Source organism: Thermobia domestica, chromosome 1, assembly GCF_964235325.1.
Source record: "Thermobia domestica chromosome 1, izTheDome1.hap1.1, whole genome shotgun sequence".
NCBI classification, from domain to species: domain Eukaryota; kingdom Metazoa; phylum Arthropoda; class Insecta; order Zygentoma; family Lepismatidae; genus Thermobia; species Thermobia domestica.
In genome coordinates, this window is record NC_137454.1 from 154704233 (window position 1) to 154726640 (window position 22408).

The 22408-nt window shown below is 32.1% G+C and overlaps 1 protein-coding gene across 3 annotated transcripts in view; it reads left to right on the forward strand.

The window, feature by feature from the left end:
- The window catches only part of LOC145690190 (uncharacterized), a 313493-nt gene that overhangs the window by 131981 nt on the left and 159104 nt on the right, over positions 1–22408 (forward strand). For all 3 annotated transcript variants that reach the window (XM_081764836.1, XM_081764845.1, XM_081764854.1), the window contains exon 3: positions 4101–4354. In XM_081764836.1, the coding sequence (XP_081620962.1) occupies positions 4121–4354 (234 nt within the window). In that variant the 5' untranslated portion in view covers positions 4101–4120. The remainder of the gene's footprint in view (positions 1–4100; positions 4355–22408) is intronic.

The following is a 22408-nucleotide window of genomic DNA, read 5'->3' on the forward strand; positions in this document are numbered from 1 at the left end:
GAGTCGCGGGGGAACGTCGTCCTCCCACTTCCAAAAAATATCTATGGCATCCCTCCACCTCCTAAAAATTATAATGGGCAAAGGTAGGCACGGGGGGACGGCGTGACGTCATGCGTCCTCCTATCTTTTCAGATACACTTTTACCCCTGGTTGAATGTAAGTAGAAGGATCTATTCTTTTTCTTCAAACAAAGGCAAAATATGGTCATATTTATCTAATACATTATTTTCCCTTTCACTATCCTTGTTTCATCATTGTTGATTTAAAGTCCAAATTATTTTTATTTATTAGTTTAACGTCCTACGTTATGCACTGAGGCTAAGGGATACGGTGATGACAATATAGATGATAATGATGGACTGAAGAAAGTGGAAGGAAACGGGAGGACCCCAAGAAACTCCACTGCACACGGTTTGTTCACCACAAAAGTCACTTGGCAGCTGGTGGTTTTTGTGCTCTTGGGATCAATTCATAAAATAACATTCATAAATGATTGCTAGCAGGCACATGTTTAGTTAATTACTCTTATTTACTAAAAACAAATAGAGATAATTAACTATAGTAAACTGTAATTTAGTTTATATTGTAATTTAGATTTATTGAGTTAAGATTTCTCTTTGCTTCTTTTTAGCATATTGGGGAGGGGTAGAGAAATAAATGTGTATTTGTTTTAGCAATTAGTAGACGTCATAGCAGTCAGCGAAGAATTCTGAAAAAAAAGTGTTTTTCTTCAGTAACGAATGGACTGTTTTCGGAAAAATGACAAGGCATATTTTCTTTTTTATATAAAATATTATTGCTCTACACAGTATATGAGATGGAAGATGGAAATTGCTTAAAATATACGGAGAAAATTATTTTAATTTTGCTGTTAGGCAAACATGGAGAGTGTGGCAATTCGTGCCTGACAAAAGGCAGTACAAAATAGTGAATCCTGTATGTAAAAATGTCCCAGAAAACCTGACCCGAGTGTGACGTTCATGAGAAATAAAGAAAAACAAAAATAACACACAGCAAGCGTTGAAAGGATTAGAAAGTGAAGCAGAAGAAACAATATATAAGGAGAAAGTCTATAGGCCTACGTGCTACACTTTTAGTAGTTATTTGTTGTTTAAAAATGTAGTCGAGTTTTGTGTAAAGTAAGAACAAACAATATAAGAAAGTTATTTTATTTTATTTTTAATGACAAATAACAAATAAAGTATGCTTTTCCCTAATTTTCAACGTGCTCCTAAAAGGAATTGATGAAAAAAATAGATGTGGAACTGTATAATTAACGTTAAGACACTTTATGCACATGTTTTGAATTCGTATTGAAATTTTCATTTACACATCTTTCTCTTTATTATTTATGTACATAAAAATGTTGCTGGTTCCTTTCAGGTGGACATTGACGATATGCAAATAGACAGAACATAAGTTGTAATTAGCGCAAAGAGTTTCGAAAAATATCTTAGAATAAACACCATCTTGTTTTGAAACTACTTAAAAGAAAATAATTTAGTAGGTGCAGAAGGGGTTTTATTTTCTTATTACCTTCGACAACTTACATTATGTTAATGGAGTATATATCTGATAAAATAATTCATACTAACTGTAAGCAACTGTAATTCAGAATCTGATTAAAAAGAAAGAGGAAGTAGATTGCTCTCGTTCCTTTGTCCGGGTATTTATCCTTTGCTGTTACGTAACCCGTATAATCAAAATGTAAAGTTGGTTGCATAGAAGCAAGACGTTCTTAGAAACAGCGAAAAATACACTTTGGTATACACTTTGACACTCCGAAAATCGATAAAACGGTTTTGTATGCGATTGGATCTGGAGAAAATTTACCTGTGTACAAAATTTGGTGGTTTTAGGCGACTTCTTTCTATGCGGAAAGCTGATGACACATTATTATTATTATTATTATTATTATTATTATTATTATTATTGTTATTATTATTATTATTATTATTATTATTATTATTATTATTATTATTATTATTATTATTATTATATGTTTTTAGTATTGACGCTTTTTTCTTCTGTCTGTGTATGTTGGGATATCTGTATGTGTGTGACAGAGAGGGACAGTAGTTAAATCCCGTTGAATTTCTTGATAGTAATCACTCATGTTATCATGTATTCTTTTAGTATACCGTATGCATTTCAGCTCGGAATTCTCCCGTTTCCTTCCACTTTCTTCATTCCACCATTTCATTCATTTCTCATCATCATTGTCTCCTTTAGCCTAACCGGCATAATTGTGGGACGTAAAACTTAAAGATTTCATTTCATTTTCAATTTTACTCTTTTAGTTCGATGTAAGTTCGGAATCTTACGTGTCTGTTTCTACGACGTTGTTATCGTCAGTCAGCCCATTATCGTAATGTCTGTCCAACACGGCTCAAAAGTTATCTACCTTAGTCAATTCTTTTCCACTTCGTTACGCAATGCTTGTTAATTTCATCACGCTATTTTATATGAGGAGGTTTTTTAGACCTCTTCTTTTCTTTTGGTTTCCAGTCAAGACTAGCTTCCGTACACTGAACATAATTTCGTTGTGCATTTTGTCCTTCCATTTGCCACTTTATTATTTTCGTTACAATATCATATCTGTCAGTCTTTTGTCATTTTCCTGATCTGCATAATTCTTCTGTCAGTTTTGCGAGTTATATTTCTAACATACATCTGTTCATGCTTCGTTATGTAGTTAGAAGATAGTGAATATTTGATTCTGTTAAGTGTCCATCGTTCCGATTCTTGTCAATACACGTAGAGTATGTACTAATTGGAAAATTTTCGCTTTGTACGCATTAACATATACTTTTTAGTATAAAGATGTTTATTTTTTCTGAATGCATTATTCTTTTGTAATATCAGTTTACAAAAGGTTATTCCATCTTTCTATCACTAACATTATAGACATTCACTTTCCATTTTAAAAGTTCTTTTTTCGTGCCAGTTGGTAATATGTATGTTTTGATGCATACACGTGTAGAAAGGATTCGTAGAGACGAAGAATGTACGTATGTACTTACCGTAATAGAGGTGTAAGGATAAAGAATTTCTGAAATAAAAGTAAGTGTTCAAAATGTTGAATATAGATATCAGTAGAAAACACATGTTTCTGAGTGATTTTATTCTATCTACAGTTAAAGTTGAATGCTTAAAAGTTGACCAATAAGTAAATAATGAGTCGATGAAGCAATCGAACAGTTGAACAGTAGCACAGCTGTTCAAGTATAATAGAAAGCGATAGTAACTTAGAAACTTATTGAATACGGCGATCTTTACGTACTTATATTTTATTTGTTAAGCTCAAGAAGTAAGAAGTAGTATTTATTAAGCGGGAGAAAATGGGAGATACAGATCAGAAAAGATAAATTATTGGGTGAATTATGTCTGGGATGAATATAAGAGATAAATTTTTGTATACAAATTAGTCTGGAAATTATAGATCAACTCAATGTGTCAAATATATAGTATAGCATGACCAGTTCTACTTAGCAATAGAAGATTATTATTATTATTATTATTATTATTATTATTATTATTATTATTATTATTATTATTATTATTATTATTTGTTTACTGTGACACATTACGGTAACTTAATAAGAAATAATCGAACATTCATGATTGCCATTTATGTTCACCCTGCTTTTATGAACGCCTACAGGCTGCAAATTCCACACCCCAATAGCTCTTAGAAATATAGCTAAAACCAGAATAAAACAAAACATTCCGAAATGCATATGGACGTGGGTGTGTTTACCAGTTAACGTATGCATAAAGGGCCAACAGCAAACAGGTGGTGTGTGTAGCAAAAAATAATCTGGTGAGTGGACCTTTGTTAGAAAGGTAGGCTACATTAAATACATTATAATCTAGATATTGTAGACATTCTCAAGAAAATGTAAAGTGTATGATAACTGACACGTTGCTATGATTTATACTAGCCGATGTCACGAACTCAATTGCTAGTCAACAGTTCAAATCCCCGACTGTAGAATTTATTGTTTAATTATTTTTTTAAACACTAGATATTGCTTCTTCTTGAGGATGCCTAAGATCCAATGTTCAATGTATTTATATATACTTTTCTCTTTTTACAGATCAATGATCGTGGAAAAGCATGGCGCGGGTGGACAGCGGTCATGAGACGCTGTTTTCCGATGATTCGCCTACGCCGACGTGTGAGTCGAGAGGCGATGATCTGTACACCCCTACTTCGAGTGGCATGGGCAGTGCCTCTAGTGTCCATAGGGGCAAGCACTGCAGAGGGGATGATAGTGTGTCGGGTGAAGAAATTGGGGTAGATAGGACGGCACCACCTAAAATCACCCCCTTTAGTGGAGTTCTTAGCAAGGTACGTGATTTTTTTTCTTTCAAATTGGTATTATAGAGGTGTTCAAGATGCCAAATGTCTGAATAAAAGTTTTATTACTGGATTTATGTAAAGATTAAAGATATTGTATGCCATATTTGACGTCTGTAATCACAGAAGCTCATCACTGTCATTTAGACTTCTGTTAACGCATATATGAAGAGACAGAACCAACAGATGATGTCTATAGTGAAAGATTTTGGTCAATTACTTCAGAATATCTCCCAGATTTTGGCTTGTTCACACTTCATAATGTCATACCCTTGTTTATTTATTGAAATTTTGTGTCCCTTTCCAGCAACGAGGCTATGTAAAACGCGGACCGACAATTTATGGCGGAATCCGGACCACCATAATGTGTTCAAATTTGGTAATCCTCTCCCACCGGGAATCGAATCCAGGACTACGTACACCAAAAGCGCACGTGTTAGCCACAGACCTGTGGGAAGAACTGTGGTATGATTGTCAGTGGTGTTGAAGTTTCTGTTGAAAACTCATGTAAACCTGTTATTATAATTCGCACATATTCCCAAATTTTCAATATAATTTCAAAATAGTCTTGTGTTGTTCGAAAGTCAAGCGTGCCTCTTTTGTTTGACTCTCCTGACTGAGACAGAAAATTTACTCTTTAGACTTAAAATAGAGATCTGAAACAATTATAACGTGATTTATTATAATAAAGATAGCTCACTTTATTTCCTTATAGCTATGACTTTTTAACGACACTGCACATCTATGATAAAAAGAAAATAGCATATTTCATACAGTCTGTATCTACAATAGAGAATATTTTTTTGTGGATGAGTATAATGTAACAAATTCATAATAAGTTACACAGGAAGAAGTGTTTATGTGTCCATTTTAAAATTGTTTCTCCCAATTTTTTTCTTTTCTTCATTTTATGCTCAGTTTTATGTCTATATTTCTTTAATCCAAGACCTGACCGACAGCATCTCTGATTGCGACATAGGTTATATGTACACTCATGTCCAAAATTATTAGCGCATATCTATAAATATGTTGTTGTAGGAATATAATTTGATAACGAATTCGCCCGGTATTTCTTGTAATGTTAGTATGTGTATAATCGGCAAAGACATGTCTGTGGCAAATTTCATGTCAAAAGAGCAGTAAATAACAATAAAACGAAAATAAAACTTTTTTGTCCATTTAGCAACATTTTGTTTTACTCATTCTAATTTTCGTATTTATGAAATTTACCACAGATATATATTTCCCGATTATACACATAGTATCAGTATTAAAATTACCCTGCAAAATCATTATCAAATTATTTTCTTACAAGAAGACAGTTATAGATATGTGACAATCATTTTGGACAATCTCAATTAATATTGAAACCGGAAGTAGTAGTAGATGTATATCACTTCCACTTTTAGTACAGAGACTATAGTGGAGATGGAATGTATTCCTGGAACGTTTAATTGATTTCAAAAAATCGTTTCTCGCTATTTATTACCCATTTTTACTCTATGGCAATCAAATGTTAAAAAACGGAACTGGTTGATTTTTTTTTGCCACTTTTAGTTTGAATAAGGGATTAAGTGGAAATATACCACTTATTCTTCGAACTCCAAATCGAGTTTAAAAAAAAAAATACTTTTCGATTAAAACCGGCAGTTGTAGTACATTTCTGTCATTTTCAGTTTTAGTAGAGAGTTGAGGATGGCGACAAAATGTGACCTTGGAACGATTAATCGATTACAGGAAACAACTTCTCGCTGTCTACTACCGTTTTTGCTTTATACTGATTTAGCGTTAAAACCGAGAATGATTGATTTCTACCACTTCCGGTTTGGATTAACAACGAACTCTGTTCATAACTTTTGTCTTCCTACATCCTGGCCATAATTAGTGGTGACCCATTAAGTCGTTTTTGAGATTGTGTTTCTCCCAGACGGACACACAACTGTTAAAGGAGTTTCCAGTAAAGTGACCTCCTTAAAATTGAAAATACGTAGTTTCGTACTCTGTAGAAACAGTCTAGCACATTTCCTAAATTTCTAACATTTCGTATTGCTTTGCGTTAATTCACTAAAACTCAGAATAGCGTCAATGCGATGAGACTACAGCACTCAACTGTAAAGATACTTGTCCGTAGCAACCTTCCAGAACGTAAAATAATAATAATAATAAACGATTATTATTATTATTATATAATATATTATTATTATTATATTATTAATTTAATAGTTATTGAATCGAGGTTATGTTGTAATTTTATTTTATAATTTAGTTTGTATCAAACTTATGTGTAAAATTTTTATTTACTTTTTTTTTGTATTTGGTCGTGATGACTTGGTGTATTTTTAATTTCTTCTTGTTTTGTTTGTATTTTTCTCGTAATATTTTATTGTATATTATTGTATATATGACCATTTTGGCCTCGGCTGTGATCTTTACCATCTAAAATAAGTAAATAAATAAATAAATAAATAAATAAATAAATAATTATTATTATTTTGTTATGAGGAATAAAATTTTGTCCCCCAGTTTAAAATTAGAATTGTTGAAATCTCGTTTTTAAAACTGAGAAACAAAAAATTAAGTACAACTCGAGTAAACAAGTTAATAAGATGAGTATATGCAATTTACTACTGGAAGAAAATGTTAGGAAAAAAATATTTTAAAACAACGTAGAAAAAACTCGTATTTATCACGTGCCGAATTTAGACACACATAATACAGCAATAAAAAGATTCTTTTTTAAAACAGCGTCACTTTGCAAGTAACAAGTTTATGTTTTTTTTTTTCTGTGTCCAAGTAAAAAAAAAATCTAATTATGAGAATGATTTCATCACAAGTATTAAAGAAAACATCGCTGAGAAAAAATGGGGACAGGTACTACCAATTTGACTTTTTTGTGTGCTTCGTGAAAAGGGAAGAAGAGAAATAGAAGGAGAGAGAAGTAATTACGTTTGACAGTTACTGTATTTTTGAAAGTGTGAGGTTCGTGCTTTGTGAAGCGTTGGAATCTCAAAACCATGGCACCATTAAACAAGGCAATTTGTTAACAAATGGGCGTGATCTTTTAAACATATAACTTTTTTTTTTTAGAAAAAGGAATGTGCAATAAAGACAAAAAAAATTGAGAAGGAAAATGTGGAAACAGGAAACAGAAAAGAAATATACGGTATACTTCCTACATAAGTCTTTACTTTGTTTTTAATATGTTTTCCGCCGCCAACCTAATAGTAAATTCGAAAGGCATTAAAAAAAATCACTGGTTGTATAGTACTCTATACAATGGATAAAAGATATGAATGACAAATGAACAAATTGAAATAATATTGAAGTCCAATCTAAATTAAGATATTAATCAACTCACTAAAGAAACTGGCTCACATACAAGCATAAGGGAACCTATTATTTCAAAATCTATATATATTTGAAGGGCTTTTGATAAACCCGTGACTGAAATTATATATATATATATATATATATATATATATATATGTGTGTGTGTGTGTGTGTGTGTGTGTTTCGTACTGAAAATCAATTTATTTTTCGTGATAGTTTCCTTTCAGCTTGAAACACTTTACCCAACGTTTTCCCAACATTTTTATGCCGTCCAATAAATAAATAAATAAATAAATAATAAAAAATAGGATTTTTGTCAAATGCTGCAAAATCGGAATTTATGTCAAGCATGATCTCCTCACCAGATGCAACTCTCTTCAGCTCGTACTGTAATTCGACAGTTGTGACCATGGTAATTTCAGAGATGTAGGCCAGGACATTTTTCTGATAAAGAATTTTTTCTCTGAATGAGAATGCTTTTTCAGTTGTTTTTTTTTTTAATGTGTAATAGTTTTACCCTTTTTGGGTAGTCGATGAAGATGATGCCCGGGAATCTCAGAAAATCATTGCCATGACTTCGTCAGCCAATAGAACCATTCTTGTGTTACTTGTAGGACGTCTTCTGTTAAAATCCATTGCTTTGACTCTTCTTGGCTTTCTGATTGGTGTAATGCATTCAGTTTTCATCAAGAGTGACATAATTCCTCAGAAACTCACTTGGACTGCGCTTTCATCTGTCCAAACACTGTCTCATGGCTCAAAATATTTTCCGCATTTGGTCAACAAGTCGCGGCACCCATCTTGTCTACGGCTTCCTCGTACCTAAATATTCATGAAGAATATTAAAAACACGTTGGACTGAGGTGTTTACCATCTTGGCGACATCTCATATCTTCATTGGACCCTTTATTTACCATTTCCTCAGATATGATCGCCTTTGAACTCTGCGAACTCTAAGCATCATTCGTGCTCGTATGATCACAACGAAATTTTGTAAATCCGTTTCGCAGCATTCTGTAATAAAGTTTCCATAATACTTTCCAATGGTTTCTTTTGTTTTCTTAATAGTTTTTCCTAGCAAAAAGTAGTGCTTTATCAGCTCTCGAAATTCACTTTTTGCATTCCATTCTGTCTGGAAGGTAAGACTTCCAGAATCTGAAGTTCTCATTCTTGGAAATTGAGTATATTGGACACTATAGTGGTATTAGGAGGAGTTTGGACTTCATATTTCCTTTAGACAAAATTGAAATACGAAATTGAAAGAAATTTGGATTTTACAAACCTTTGCGCAATTTCGAGGTGTCTTTTTCTTTTTTAAAAAATCGTTAAGTATTTTATATTGTGTTTCATTTACAACATCCTTGAATATACACTAGTGTCAAATGATCGTGTACATTTACACATATTGATAAATCTGTTCATAGCAGAAACAAATATCAAAGGATTAAACTACCATGTGCGTACTTTGATTTCATTTCTTTTTAAAACTGCTTTTCGTGTTGTTACTTCCTTTGAAAAGTAATATAAAAGTATAAACACATGACGTTTTTGAAGACATAGTATCTTACTTTGTTCCGAGAAAGTTTACTTATTGCGTTTTCTTTTTTCTTTCTTCGCCTCTATAACGGAAGGATTTTTTTCTGAAGAGCACTCACCGATTTCTTCTTCTAATCTCATCCAGCAAAACAGTTGGCGGCTTTTATCACAGTGATTGAATGATATATGACGTCGGTATGGTGCTAGGAACAAGTGCTTACATAAGAAGTGGTCCAAACCTTTCTTTCTCTCCCTCTCTTTCGTAAATCATTATCCTATTCAGCTTCTATTCTTTGGATCTTGTGGGACGTGGTAGTGACTAATGTGATCTACGTGATCCGGAACCGTGATTTTCAATTTTTTCCTTCCACGTTTCTTCGTTCAAAATGGCATCGAACTTTTCGTCACAAGTTTTCGTGAGTGATTTTGTAATTAAGTATCTTAACTAGAAACGACTTTTATCTGTATATTTCCTATTTGAATATTTCCATTCGTGAGAACAGATTTTAAAAAATGTCTAATGGACACATAGTGATGATGAAATTCTATTTTCTGAGGAAAGCAGTTTTTTGTTGAATGTTTAATTATAAATCTTATCTTGAAAGTTAGGTTACAATTTTAATGAAATAAATAAAAATTACCGATTTTGGGTGTGTGCAATTTATTTAGCTAGATGTCGACTTTGGAAAAAAGTAATCCATAATCCATTTCCATAGATTAATTTAGTATCGATTTACGTAATTGATTGAATCTGCCATATCTGTGCTAGAAAGTGATTGACTTCACAAGTCAGAAAGTCAGGATTATGAGTTCTGATGAATAATTATGCAATAGAACATCTTTTTGATCATCTTTAACGATGGGAACCCATTCTTCTTTTGTATACGCCACCGTAACTGGAATTATCGAAGATTATTATTTATGGTTCAGATGTTACATAAAAACGAGGCTAGAGTTCGGTTTAAGAATTAGTAGATTTGGGAAGACCCTTTATTTATTTCATAAGAGAAGTTCTTACACATAGACTTGTTGAAAAACTTATTCCTAATTTTAGGTTTGGTGTTTTTCCATACCTGACAAAGAAAGGAAGAAAAAGAAAAGTTGGGTTAAATGAACAATTTTTTTTTTAAAAAGTACGTAATTTATGTCATACGTTTAGTTGTCATGATAATACAGTGTATTGTACATTATTTCTTTTGCATCTTTCTTATAAAGGGAAGATTTTTGATGTAATATTATATACAAGGTGTAATAACATCAAGGGAAATCACAGTTCCAGTTCCAGTTTGACATAATACATTTTAAACACGTGATTAATCGTCATATTTTTGCTATTTGATAGATTATTTTTCAGTTTTCTTAATTTTGTGTTACTATATACTAGGTATCACTGTATTATATACTAGTTAGGATAATAATACAGTGATACGTAAACTTTTTTTAGGTGTGGGGCATAGAAAAAGGAAAACCCTTTAGGTGGTCCAATATAATTTACTAAAATCAACAAAAATACATTTTACCAAATTCTTGTAATAGTATGCCCTATTAATGAGTGAAGTTTCTCATAATTTGATTCGAACTGGAATGCAGTGATTTTCAGAAGTGAAGTTAAATGCTCATCTGTCAATATGATTCTATGTAATACAACTTTTTTCGAAGTAATCCTATTTATCTTTTATTCTCAAATTAAGAGCCATGTCACGGTTCGGATAGAACCATTCACACATCTGACCCGCTGGTTGTAATTTGCCCATCACTGATATAACACATAATAAAATTATTAACACACAAATCTTATTATAAACTCAACAAAAAGATTGTGCTGGTCAGTCTAATGCCTCACTCTCCACTAACATAAATAAGTTTAATATTTGAATTTAAAATGCAGAAACTTACGTATTATTTTGTATTATGTATGTAGTGAAATTAATATGTATTACACATTACTTTAATCTTATAGGAAAATTCAGGTTCTATAAAAGTGAGTCCAAGTTAGACAGTTGACCAAATTGCAGAAGCAGTTAACAGATTCTGCTGTATTGCACTCATTATAGCTTTACCTTAATGCCTTCGGTAAATTCAGGAGACCTGGGATCAATTCCCAGTGGAAGCTTATGATTCGGATCCAGCCCTAAGCTGTAGGTCCACGTGTCATATAGCCTCAAAAAAAAACTAAACTTCAATGTAAGCTTTGGTAAATTGACTTACTCTATGTTTACCGACTTTTTGAGTGTTTTGATTTTTTTGATAGAAACAAATACCTGGCATCTTATGGCTTCCCATTCCCAGTGCCTTCGACCGTAGTGTCTGGCGACACCCCAGGAGGCATCGCATCAGTAGCTACTGATTTTCTAAAGAACCCAATCATTCCTTAATATACCGCAACAAAAATCTAATTTCAATTCTAATTTAATTATAATAGGAAATTTTTGTGTAAAGTGCGTTTTTCTACTATAAAATGCTCTTCTATTTCAATAAAGCAGGAACTTAACTCTAGACCATTTACGTTTATTATGGATAGTAGCGGCACTTTACGGAGCATGTTTGGATGAAGCGTGCTTAAGATTAGTTTAACACTAGCAATCTTCTGTTTCTTCTTCGTCCTTCAACTCATCCTCTCGTTTAAATACGAAAACGGAGCTTTTTTAGTACTAGACTGAACAATAGTAACAACTACAAAGTCTAATAAATAATGATATCAAACTGGAACGGTGGTAACCATTACAAAATTTGATAAATAATGATTTTAAACTGGATCAACAGTAATAATTACAAAATCTAATAAATCATGATATTAAACTGGAACATTAATAACAATTACAAAATTTAATAAATAATTATATTACACTGCAACAACAGTAACAGTTACAAAATTAATAAATAATTATAGTAAAATTGAACGGTGTTAACAATTACAAAATCTAATAAATCATGATATTAAATTGGAACATTAATAACAATTACGATATTTAATAAATAATTATAATAAACTGGAACAGTGGTAACAATTACAAAATTTAATAAATAATTATATTAAATTGGAACATTAATAACAATTACGATATTTAATAAATAATATTAAACTGGAACAGTGGTAACAATTACAAAATTTAATAAATAATTATATTACACTGCAACAACAGCATACTAACAGTTACAAAATTAATAAATAATTATAGTAAAATTGAACGGTGGTAACAATTACAAAATCTAATAAATCATGTTATTAAATTGGAACATTAATAACAATTACTATATTTAATAAATAATGATATTAAACTGGAACAGCGGTAACAATTACAAAATTTAATAAATAATTATATTACACTGCAACAACAGTATACTAACAGTTATAAAATTAATAAATAATTATAGTAAAATTCAACGGTGGTAACAATTACAAAATCTAATAAATCATGATATTAAATTGGAACATTAATAACAATTACTATATTTAATAAATAATGATATTAAACTGGAACAGTGGTAACATTTACAAAATTTAAGAAATAATTATATTAAATTGGAACATTAATAACAATTACGAAATTTAATAAATAATGATATTAAACTGGAACAGTGGTAAAAATTACAAAATCTAATAAATAATGATATTAAATTGGAACATTAATAACAATTACGATATTTAATAAATAATGATATTAAACCGGGACAGTAGTAATAATTACAAAATCGAATAAATAATGGTATTAAATTGGAACATTAATAACAATTACGAAATTTAATGAATAATGATATTAAACTGGAACAATGATAGCAATCACAAAATGTGATAAATAATGATATTTAATTGAAAAATGGTAGCTGTTACAAAATTTGATAAATAATGATATGTAACTGGAACAATAGTAGCAACCGCAAAATCGATAAATAATGATATTTAACTGAAACAATGGTAACTGTTACAAATGTTGATAAATAATGATATGAAACTGGAACAATGGTAACAAATAGGAAGTTTAATAAATAATCTTTCTTTGCTATAAATCGAGAGTAGCGACACCATGCGGCGCTCTGAACGACCTTATTTCCGTTTCGCAAGAAGTTAATATATAGATGTATAGATGGTTGGGAACGATTTATCACTTGTGTCGCCTTCGTAGCACTAGGTAAGAACTACATGCTTTCATCGAAGTCTTCGGTAACACGAGCAGTAGGCTACTTCGCCACATCTATATACTCGTAAGATATTAATAATTGAGTAGCGAGATGATTGGATATTCTTACCAAATATTTGACCAGATATTGGTGGTATATTCAATCGAATAATTAACTAAGTTGAATCAACCAAGTTATTTAAAAAAAGAACTATTAAAACGTTAAATTTTAAAGGAGCTATCAAAAAACTATATTTGCTTTTTGCTTTGATAGTTTTGACTGAATATACCATATTTACTAGAACTATCTGAAACGATGCCGTGAAGAAAGCACCGGATCATCTTTCACCCACGGTAACAACGATAGAAAGGAAAGAAAAAATCTGCTGACGCAAAAAATAAGAAAGAAAAAAACAGACAAGATGTTAGGTCAGTTGCGGTGGGAACAGATGCGCTACTATCTTTGTGAGAAGATGAGTTGCCAGGTGCGCAAAGATGAGAGAGCTGCACCCATCATCCTTCTTCCCTCTTCATGCGAGGAAACAGGAGAATGTGGGTGTTGAAACAAGTTCTTATGCGTAAAGTTGAAAATAAAACTGTTTTGTGTGTGTATCTGCGCCAACTTCACATAACAGAGAGAAGGAAAAGATTCTTTGGTAGTAAATCATTGCAAGTAGCCTTTTTACCTCAACAGGACACTGTAAAGTAACAAAGGATTTGGTACCCGGTCATGAAAGTTGACTCTTTTGTTAAGAAGGTTCACTAGCGTGTTAGTATGATTGTGTAAGTACATAGAAATATCATAAAAGAGACTCGCTGAACGGAATAATTCATATCAAATCCTGATTTTTATAAAACGTTAAACACTACCACTAGAGTCGTAAAAAATCTGTGTATCGGAGTATTCCGAAAGAAAATATAAGGTGCATTCTAGAGAGTGACCAGGGGAGGATCTAGCCCGGAGCCGGGGAGGGGGAGACTAGCCACAACCCAGCTTTTTTGAGTGACAAACGTAATTGAGGTTATTATTTATATAGTTCTGAGAGTTTATAGTATACTCATGATACACCTGTCATAGTCTGGGTTCTAGCTTGTCCTCCTCCCAAATTTTTATCTTCTAGATCCCTCACTGAGACTGACGACAAAGATTTGTCACGGGAAATTTTTAATAAACCGTGTATTGTTATGTATATTATTATGTACTGTCTTAAAACGTCAACCTAAGGCTTGAAGTGAATTATCTAGGAATAAGTTTGAATAAATTTCGATAACCCCTTTACTCAGAAAATGTTCAAACTTTGAACGAAGCAATAAGGATCATAAACCTACAATATTAATAATGTGTTTAAAAAAGTCCAAAGGCGAGGCATATACGAATCGATATTTTTCACTGAGCTAAACAAAATGTCATGAGTGACTATAAAAGCTAATGCTGTTAAAATTATCCGAATATTCGTTTTCAATATTCAAATTATTATTCGTTCATCAAGTAACGAATATTCGAAGAAACCAGTAGTGCGAATTTTAACAGCACTAGTAGTTTAAAAGCTCATGCATGTTTGCGAGAAAATGAAGAAAAATAAATTTGTTTGTAATTCTGCTGTGCAAGAATCTTGCTACTCAACTTTTATTGAAGTGAAATCGATCCAAAAATATATTCTCATTAAGCCCTTCATTATGACAGTAGCAAGATGATAGTTAATGAAATATAGCCTAAAATTATTAACTCTTAAACGTTATTTTTTGTTTAATCATATTGTTCTGATCACTTGTTAACTAGAAGAATGTGTCTATTGTTGTTTGTGTTCTTTTAATATTGACACACATACTTCTAATAATGACACAGATATTTATTCCTAGCAGTTAGTTGTAACATTACTTGAAAAATTAACAAACAAAAATATTTAGAGTACTTATTCCCTGCTTTGATATTTTCCAAAGAAACATATTTTGATTTATTATAAATATATTATTATTATTATTATTATTATTATTATTATTATTATTATTATTATTATTATTATTATTATTATTATTATTATTATTATTATTATTATATCTAGCTGATTATCGACCGAGTTCTCTTTGAAATATTGTTCCTAAAGTGTTCGACAAATTGGTTTACAGATTTTTGCACAACCATGTTTATTTTAGTATCTCTATACATCAACGTGGTTTTATGAAGAATATATCAACTGCGACTAATCTGATTTGTTTTTATGCTCGATTTCTTTATGTTGTTAAGAATAATGGGTAATTTGATGTAGTATTTAGTATATTTCGATTTCTTCAAGGCTTTTGACAAATTGCTTGGTGATATTTTGATAAAGAAACTAGAATTGTCTAATCCTTTCATTTTATTTGTTCTGTGGTTGCTATTTTATTTATCATGTAGAAAATTTGGTGTTTAGATTCAAAGGTTGTGTTTCTGATATCTACAATATTCATTCCGGCGTTCCAATTTGAGTCCACTTTTATTTCTCATGTTTATCAATGATATTAGCGACAACTTGAATTGTAAATTTTTAATGTAGGTGATTTCAAAATTTATAAGTTTGTTAAGAATTTCGATTACTACTTTGTAATACAAGATAATATTAGGGTTCTGTATTGGTCCTAATGCGTTACCGTTAAATTGTAATAAAATTTTTACCAACAAGACTAATCCAGTGTATTTTACTTATGTTGTTGAAGAAACATTGGTTAAAATTGTATCTTTCATTAGAGATTTGGGTATTGCACTTGATAACAAACTTCTTTTTAATGAGCATGTAGATAATAGTTTCTCAAAAGCTTGTAGAAATCTTGGTATTTCGAAATGGGTGTCAAGAAACTTTAATTGTGGGAAAACTTGCCTAATTGTTTGTTATGCTAATGTAAGGAATCACTTAATTGATGAAATATCTGGGAAAACTTGACTAATTCTTTATTATGTTAATGTAAAGAGTCACTTAATTGATGTAATATCTGAAATATAAGTACTAATTTTGTGTTAAATAGTTTAGAAGTGAGTCAAAACTTATTTTTGTCGTGGTTACGTTGGAAATTTAAGCGTTTTTCGGGGAAAACGTAGATAATGTAAGATTGTCAATGAGCATTTTAAAGTTGTCGCAAAGAAGAACCATAACGAATCTCAGATTATTGCATTCTATCTTATGTGAGAAGCTGAATCTATTCTATGTAATAACCTTATATGTTCCGAGACATTATACAAGGAATTTGAAGATATTTCTAAGTGCCGCCTTGCTGAAACATGTTCCTATGTATTGATGTCCATCAACTGACAATGATCTGGATAATGTTGTTGCTGTATTTCTTGAGGACTTTGATTTACTTCAGAAGTATCTCTGTCTATACTTTGTGCCAGGTTGAGATATACATATAGTAGTGCATGTTTATGTTTTGCGTTCTTTGGTTTGTCATTAAATGTATATTTTTATATCATTGTGATACTTTTTTTATGAAGTGAAGTGAAATCTTTTAGTTTAACGTCCCACGATTATATCCTTTAGGCCAGTGGTTCTCAACCTAATTCCTATCAGGACCCCTATTTTATCACATCCCCTTGCCAGCAACCCCCTTATAATTTCTTGTTTGTAATAAGCTTGTGTGGGATTTTTAATATGCCTATTGCGTAGATTTCACGATATCCATCTGTTCTATAATAGTAGAATCCGTTTCTTGTATATAGTGGATACAGCAACTTCCCTAAAAGCGGATGGATTAAAACCAAATTTGAATCAATTTATTCATCTTGTGCTTATCTTCGTGACCCCCATGAAACTTTCTCGCGATCTCCCTCTAGGGGTCGCGACACCCAGGTTGAGAAACCCTGCTTTATGCTAAGGGAGATGGATGATTAAGGCAAGTCAATGATGATGGAAGAATTGGTGGAATGAAATGTGGGAGGAATCTTGAGTACTCCGAGAAAACCCACGAACACGATGTTGTCTATCACAAGCTTACTTGGCCGGGAATCGAAACAGGGACCTCACGCACCAGAGGTAAGCGCTTTACCACTGAGCCACTATGTCCTACTTGTTTATAATTTAATAACACTTTGTGCACTGGAAGTTGTAATTGGACATAATCTATTGTCTGTTATTTCCTTATTCTAATAAATTATTATTATTATTATTATTATTATTATTATTATTATTATTATTAATAATAATAATAATAATAATAATAATAATAATAATAATAATAATATGATTCCACAGTAGCTATGGGAAAAGATCCGATTTTATGCGTGTTGTTTCCTTTTAGTAGAATCTCTGCTTTCGAAATGTATCATGTCATCAACCAGCTTTTTTGTGTATTGAATAATAATAATAATAATAATCGTTGGGACCAATGGCGGAGTTCTGTAATCAAACTCTTGGAGGCCAGACAATGTGGTGAGGAACATCCTCCACTGTCAGGGTTAATCTTGCATGATCATCTGCGCACCCACCAAATGTATCGGAGTCAAGCGCCGGTCGTTGTTCGGAACCCACGTTAATGGAAGTTGATATTCAAAAATGCGCAAACTTCCAGACTAGGAATGCCGGATTTTCGAAAATGTTGGACTTTGGATGGTTATGTATGTCTTATATTTATTTAACAGAACCGTCTCCTTTAGCCTAGCCGGTATAACCGTGGAACGTAAAACTCAAAAATTTCAAAGAAGAAAATTAAACATTAAATGAGTAGCAAATTACATTTTAACGTTCACTAACTAAATAAGATAATTCTGCGGAATTTTAATCCAATTAAATAAAATAGTTCTACAGAATTTTAATTCAAATAAATAAATTAGTTCCTTAGTGTTTTAATAATATAAATAAAAAATAAACGAAAATTTTAATTCAGTGCCAGAAAACGGTGGCTCGCCAACACGGTAAATTTGAAAATGCATTCCGAAATTCATGCCGGAAATATGATTTATTTGGATTATCAATGGCAGATTTTTTTTTTTTTTTTTTTTTTTTTTTTTTTAATCGTCAACCTGTAGTAAACCTTGTCCTTCACAACCTCGGTGAGAACGGAAGACACAAACTCAACTATATAACAATAATTTCCACAATGCTGTCTAGTTAGTGTTCAGTGACTGTAAAATGCTATTACATTTTTTCTTTGTTTTCTTTTCTTTTTTTTTTCTTTTTCTTAAAACGCCAATCTCCGTAGGGACCTCTGCAACATAAAAGATCGTAGGTGGTAGCTTCATTGACATTGAAACACAATATGGAAATATCTTGTTACCTAAAATTTCCCAGGTTGAGAGCAAGCGGTTGGGATGCACACTTGCCATTTTATTCATCTGCACGTGCAGAACGTAACCAGTGAAGGCGGATTTGCACTTCAAAAGACCTGAGGAAAAGGCGTTGTTCAGCATCTGGAGCACTTCTCTTTCTTTTTGCTCCTGTTCCACTATTTTTGAATGTCAACAAGATAGGTAAACTGGAAGTACTCGTACTGATGAGACTTCTGAAATTTCCTCAGCAGCTGTGACATCTGTTGAGCAGAATCGTAATTACTCGGTGAGTGAAAGACGAAGCATAGGAATGATGTGTTGAGTGTCTGGTTTCCCTTGTAATACGTTGAACCGCGATGAAATTTGTCAGTCCTTCTTCCATTCACCGTTCTGTCCTTTTGTTGGTTTTGTTCACTTTTCTGAGCTTTCTTCAATGGTCTTATTTTACTGACAAGTAATACTTACTACGCGAATTCAAAAGCTCGAAACAGGAAAGAAACCGGGCCGGAAAAATGATAACATTGGCCCCATGTCACGTTGTTTCTTTAGAGACAAGAAATTCGTTAAGGGCTCTTCACTATATATATTGTGTGGGAGCACTTTATAACGCCATGTTTTTCTATTCTCGAAATTATTACGCGATAAGAAATTTCTTCAAACAATTATTAATGCAGTTATTGTAATAAGCATTAAAGTTCTTAGTTTTTAATATTGTTAATCGTTATTGCGTTAGAAGGAATATTCCCCCCCCCCAAAAAAAAAAGAAAAAGAAAGAAAGAAAAGAAAAAGTAGTGCAACTAGGATAAAAAGTAAGATGAGAACAAGAATTTCGAAGCACTCAATATTTAAAGACTTCGATAACCAATCAATTTTTAATGATACTAAAATTTACTTGGAGCGACCTATTAAACGACATAGATTGTTGGATTCATGTCTGCAACACACTTAAAATCAAGAATGATCATAGGCAGGTTTAGGGCGCAGATTGCGCTCTTGAGAATATTCGGATGCACATCATTTTTCATTCAAAATGGTGCTATCAAACTGGTGAGCGGTAAATTTAGGGAAAAGAAAGGTACATTTTGGGGGGAAGAATCAAGAATGGTAAATTTGGGGCGGAATGGTAAATTTGGTGGAGTTGTGCCCAAGCTCTTTGGCCGGGAATAGGTATCCTTGCATTAAGAGATGAAATGACAGATGAAGAGTATGAAGAAGAGGATTAACACTACGCAAAACATATTTATTGGAAAAATAATTTAGAGCAGTGGCTTAATCAGGGTGAGACTCAAGAGACTCATCTTGAGAGTCGCCTGCAAACATAGGTCCTTACTACACTATTGACTTTGCTTAGCATTGTGCATTTAATATTTTGAATTCGTCGAGTACCCTCTTGAGCGTTGAACTATCACCAATCTATTAGCACTAGTAGTATTAATTTTATTCAGATATTCATTACTCAATTGACAAATTTGTTCAAATGCGTTAATATTTTGTTTGTCAAAAAGGTATCCGCATTATTCGAATAAAATGAGTTATTCACGAATAATGAATAATTATTCCGGTACTTGTTTGGATATTGGAAATAAAGGTTCGGACATTTGAATAATGGCAGAAGTATTATTCGAATTATTTTAACAGCACTGTGGTAGTATCTACCCTTGTGCTAAAAACGTACACGTATGTTAAACTTACTATAAATCCATTATGCATTATTTATTATTATTATAATTCGATAAACTATACTTTTATCATAGCTGTTAAAACCTATGAGATGATATTTTAGAGTATCGAGGTTTTAAGTCGTAATACGCGATAGTTATATTTAGTTAGTGTTTGAAAAAAAAAAAAAAAGAAAGAAAGAAAGAATTTGTTAAATTCAAATTGTTACGATAGAATTGAGTCTCAAATACTATTCAATTCCAAACCGTTATTTAAGTTTATTGTGTCTGTGTATTTAAATGCTAAATGCTAAGGAGTTTTCGTATGATGTTCCTATACCATAATACATAGTGAAAGTAAAACAAATTTTAACCATAAAAGCAAAAAAAAAAAAAAGAAAAAAAAGAAAAAAGAAAGAAAAAAAGTAAAACTCAACTTCACTTAGCTTTATCCTTGTAATGTGGCTAATCAAGCAGTCATGAAGTTTTTGATGTAATCAGAACGTCTTGCTGTACCACAACAGACTACTATGATACAATTTAGAAAGAACGAAGGCTTTAAAACAGTAACATCATCAAAATCAATTTTTGTCACCAAATGCCTGGTAACTTGGCCAAGCAATGTTAAAAATTTATGAATTATCTTGTATATTAAATCCACCTGTATTTGATTTTCTCCCAAGCATTGTAGCATGGATGTGATACGGGTGTTCTGCTGTTGCTTTTTACAATTGATGTGTACTATATAGCAAGTCTTTACCATTTAGGGATAAATTTATATTTGCTTCGCATGTGAATGAGAAACCTCTCATTTCTGATTTCATGCGTGGCTGGTCGACCATATGGAAAGGAATGGATGGATGGATATAGGTAGGCAGATGATGACGTCACTCGCATCCTGACTGACCTCTCACTTAACCGTGATGTGCTGCAGGTGATGAATGATGGGGAAGAAGAGAGAGAGAGAGAAAAAATTAAAAGTGAGGATCGAAGGTCCAACTCTAGGAAGAAACATGTATGATGTTCGACCATTTTTTAAATTTCATTTCTTTCTAGAGAAAAGTCAATGCCCGCTTCTAAAGTTTGCCTTCTCCAATTATCATTAACAACAGCAACAATAATATACTATATCACTTCAATTTTCTAAGGAGCTGTACAGGGTGGGCCATGAAAAACTAACCTGCTTCAGGTACCAGTGTCTGTTTCTATGTAAGGAAGGAAACACAAATTATGTATGTCATTTATGAAAAAGAAGGTAATTTTCGATATTCTTCTGTAGCGACAAATTTACTGTAAATCATTCAATTGTTTTGTTTCCTTACAGAATGTTAAACATATTAGAGGAACTGTTTTGTATAGATCACCCTGTATATATATATATATATATATATATATATATATTGATTATCTGGCCCTGTGAGCTGTTAGGATTGTATAATTACCTTTTTTCAAAAAAAAAACTAATATATTGTTTTATAATAATTATATTATGTCTTTTTATTATATTCATAAGCCCTTCTTAAAACAAATTTGTAGGTGAAATTTATGCCTTGAGATTTTGTGGGCTGGAAACGGGGAGGAAGGTGGATGGTGTTACCAAGTAACAGCGAATGGCTGATATAATTATGTTGTATTCCTATCTGTTTTGGTGCACATAACTCGTGTCTGCTTTGTAAATCGATCTCCAAGTGTATTATTTATTTTTACGATTTATATACCTTGTATACATAATCTAACAACGCTTTAAGACTTATCTATTGAAGTTTATAATGTTTTCTCCTTTTGTCAAAATATTGCCAAAAATAAGTTGCTCGGAAAATATATGGCCGAAATGCACGATTTGCACATTTAGCCCTTCCTGATTACGAGTAGGAACCGTTAGTAGTACTACTTGAAAACTACTTCAAATGCCAAATGCCAGAGGAAGTGTAGACATAAGTGTCACTAGAGCTGTCGTTTCCAACTAGCCGATGTGTGACGCAGGATTGACGCGTTACTATCGGATAAAGGTCAGAGAATAGACAGAAGAAAGGAGACGAGGGGACGAATAGGGAATTGGAATAAACAAGTGTAGACAGTGTACGTGCGAAACCGTTGACTAAACCGTAGGTGCTTTGGCTGCATTTCACCTCTGTCCCTCAACGTCAAAACTTGCTAGAGTGATATG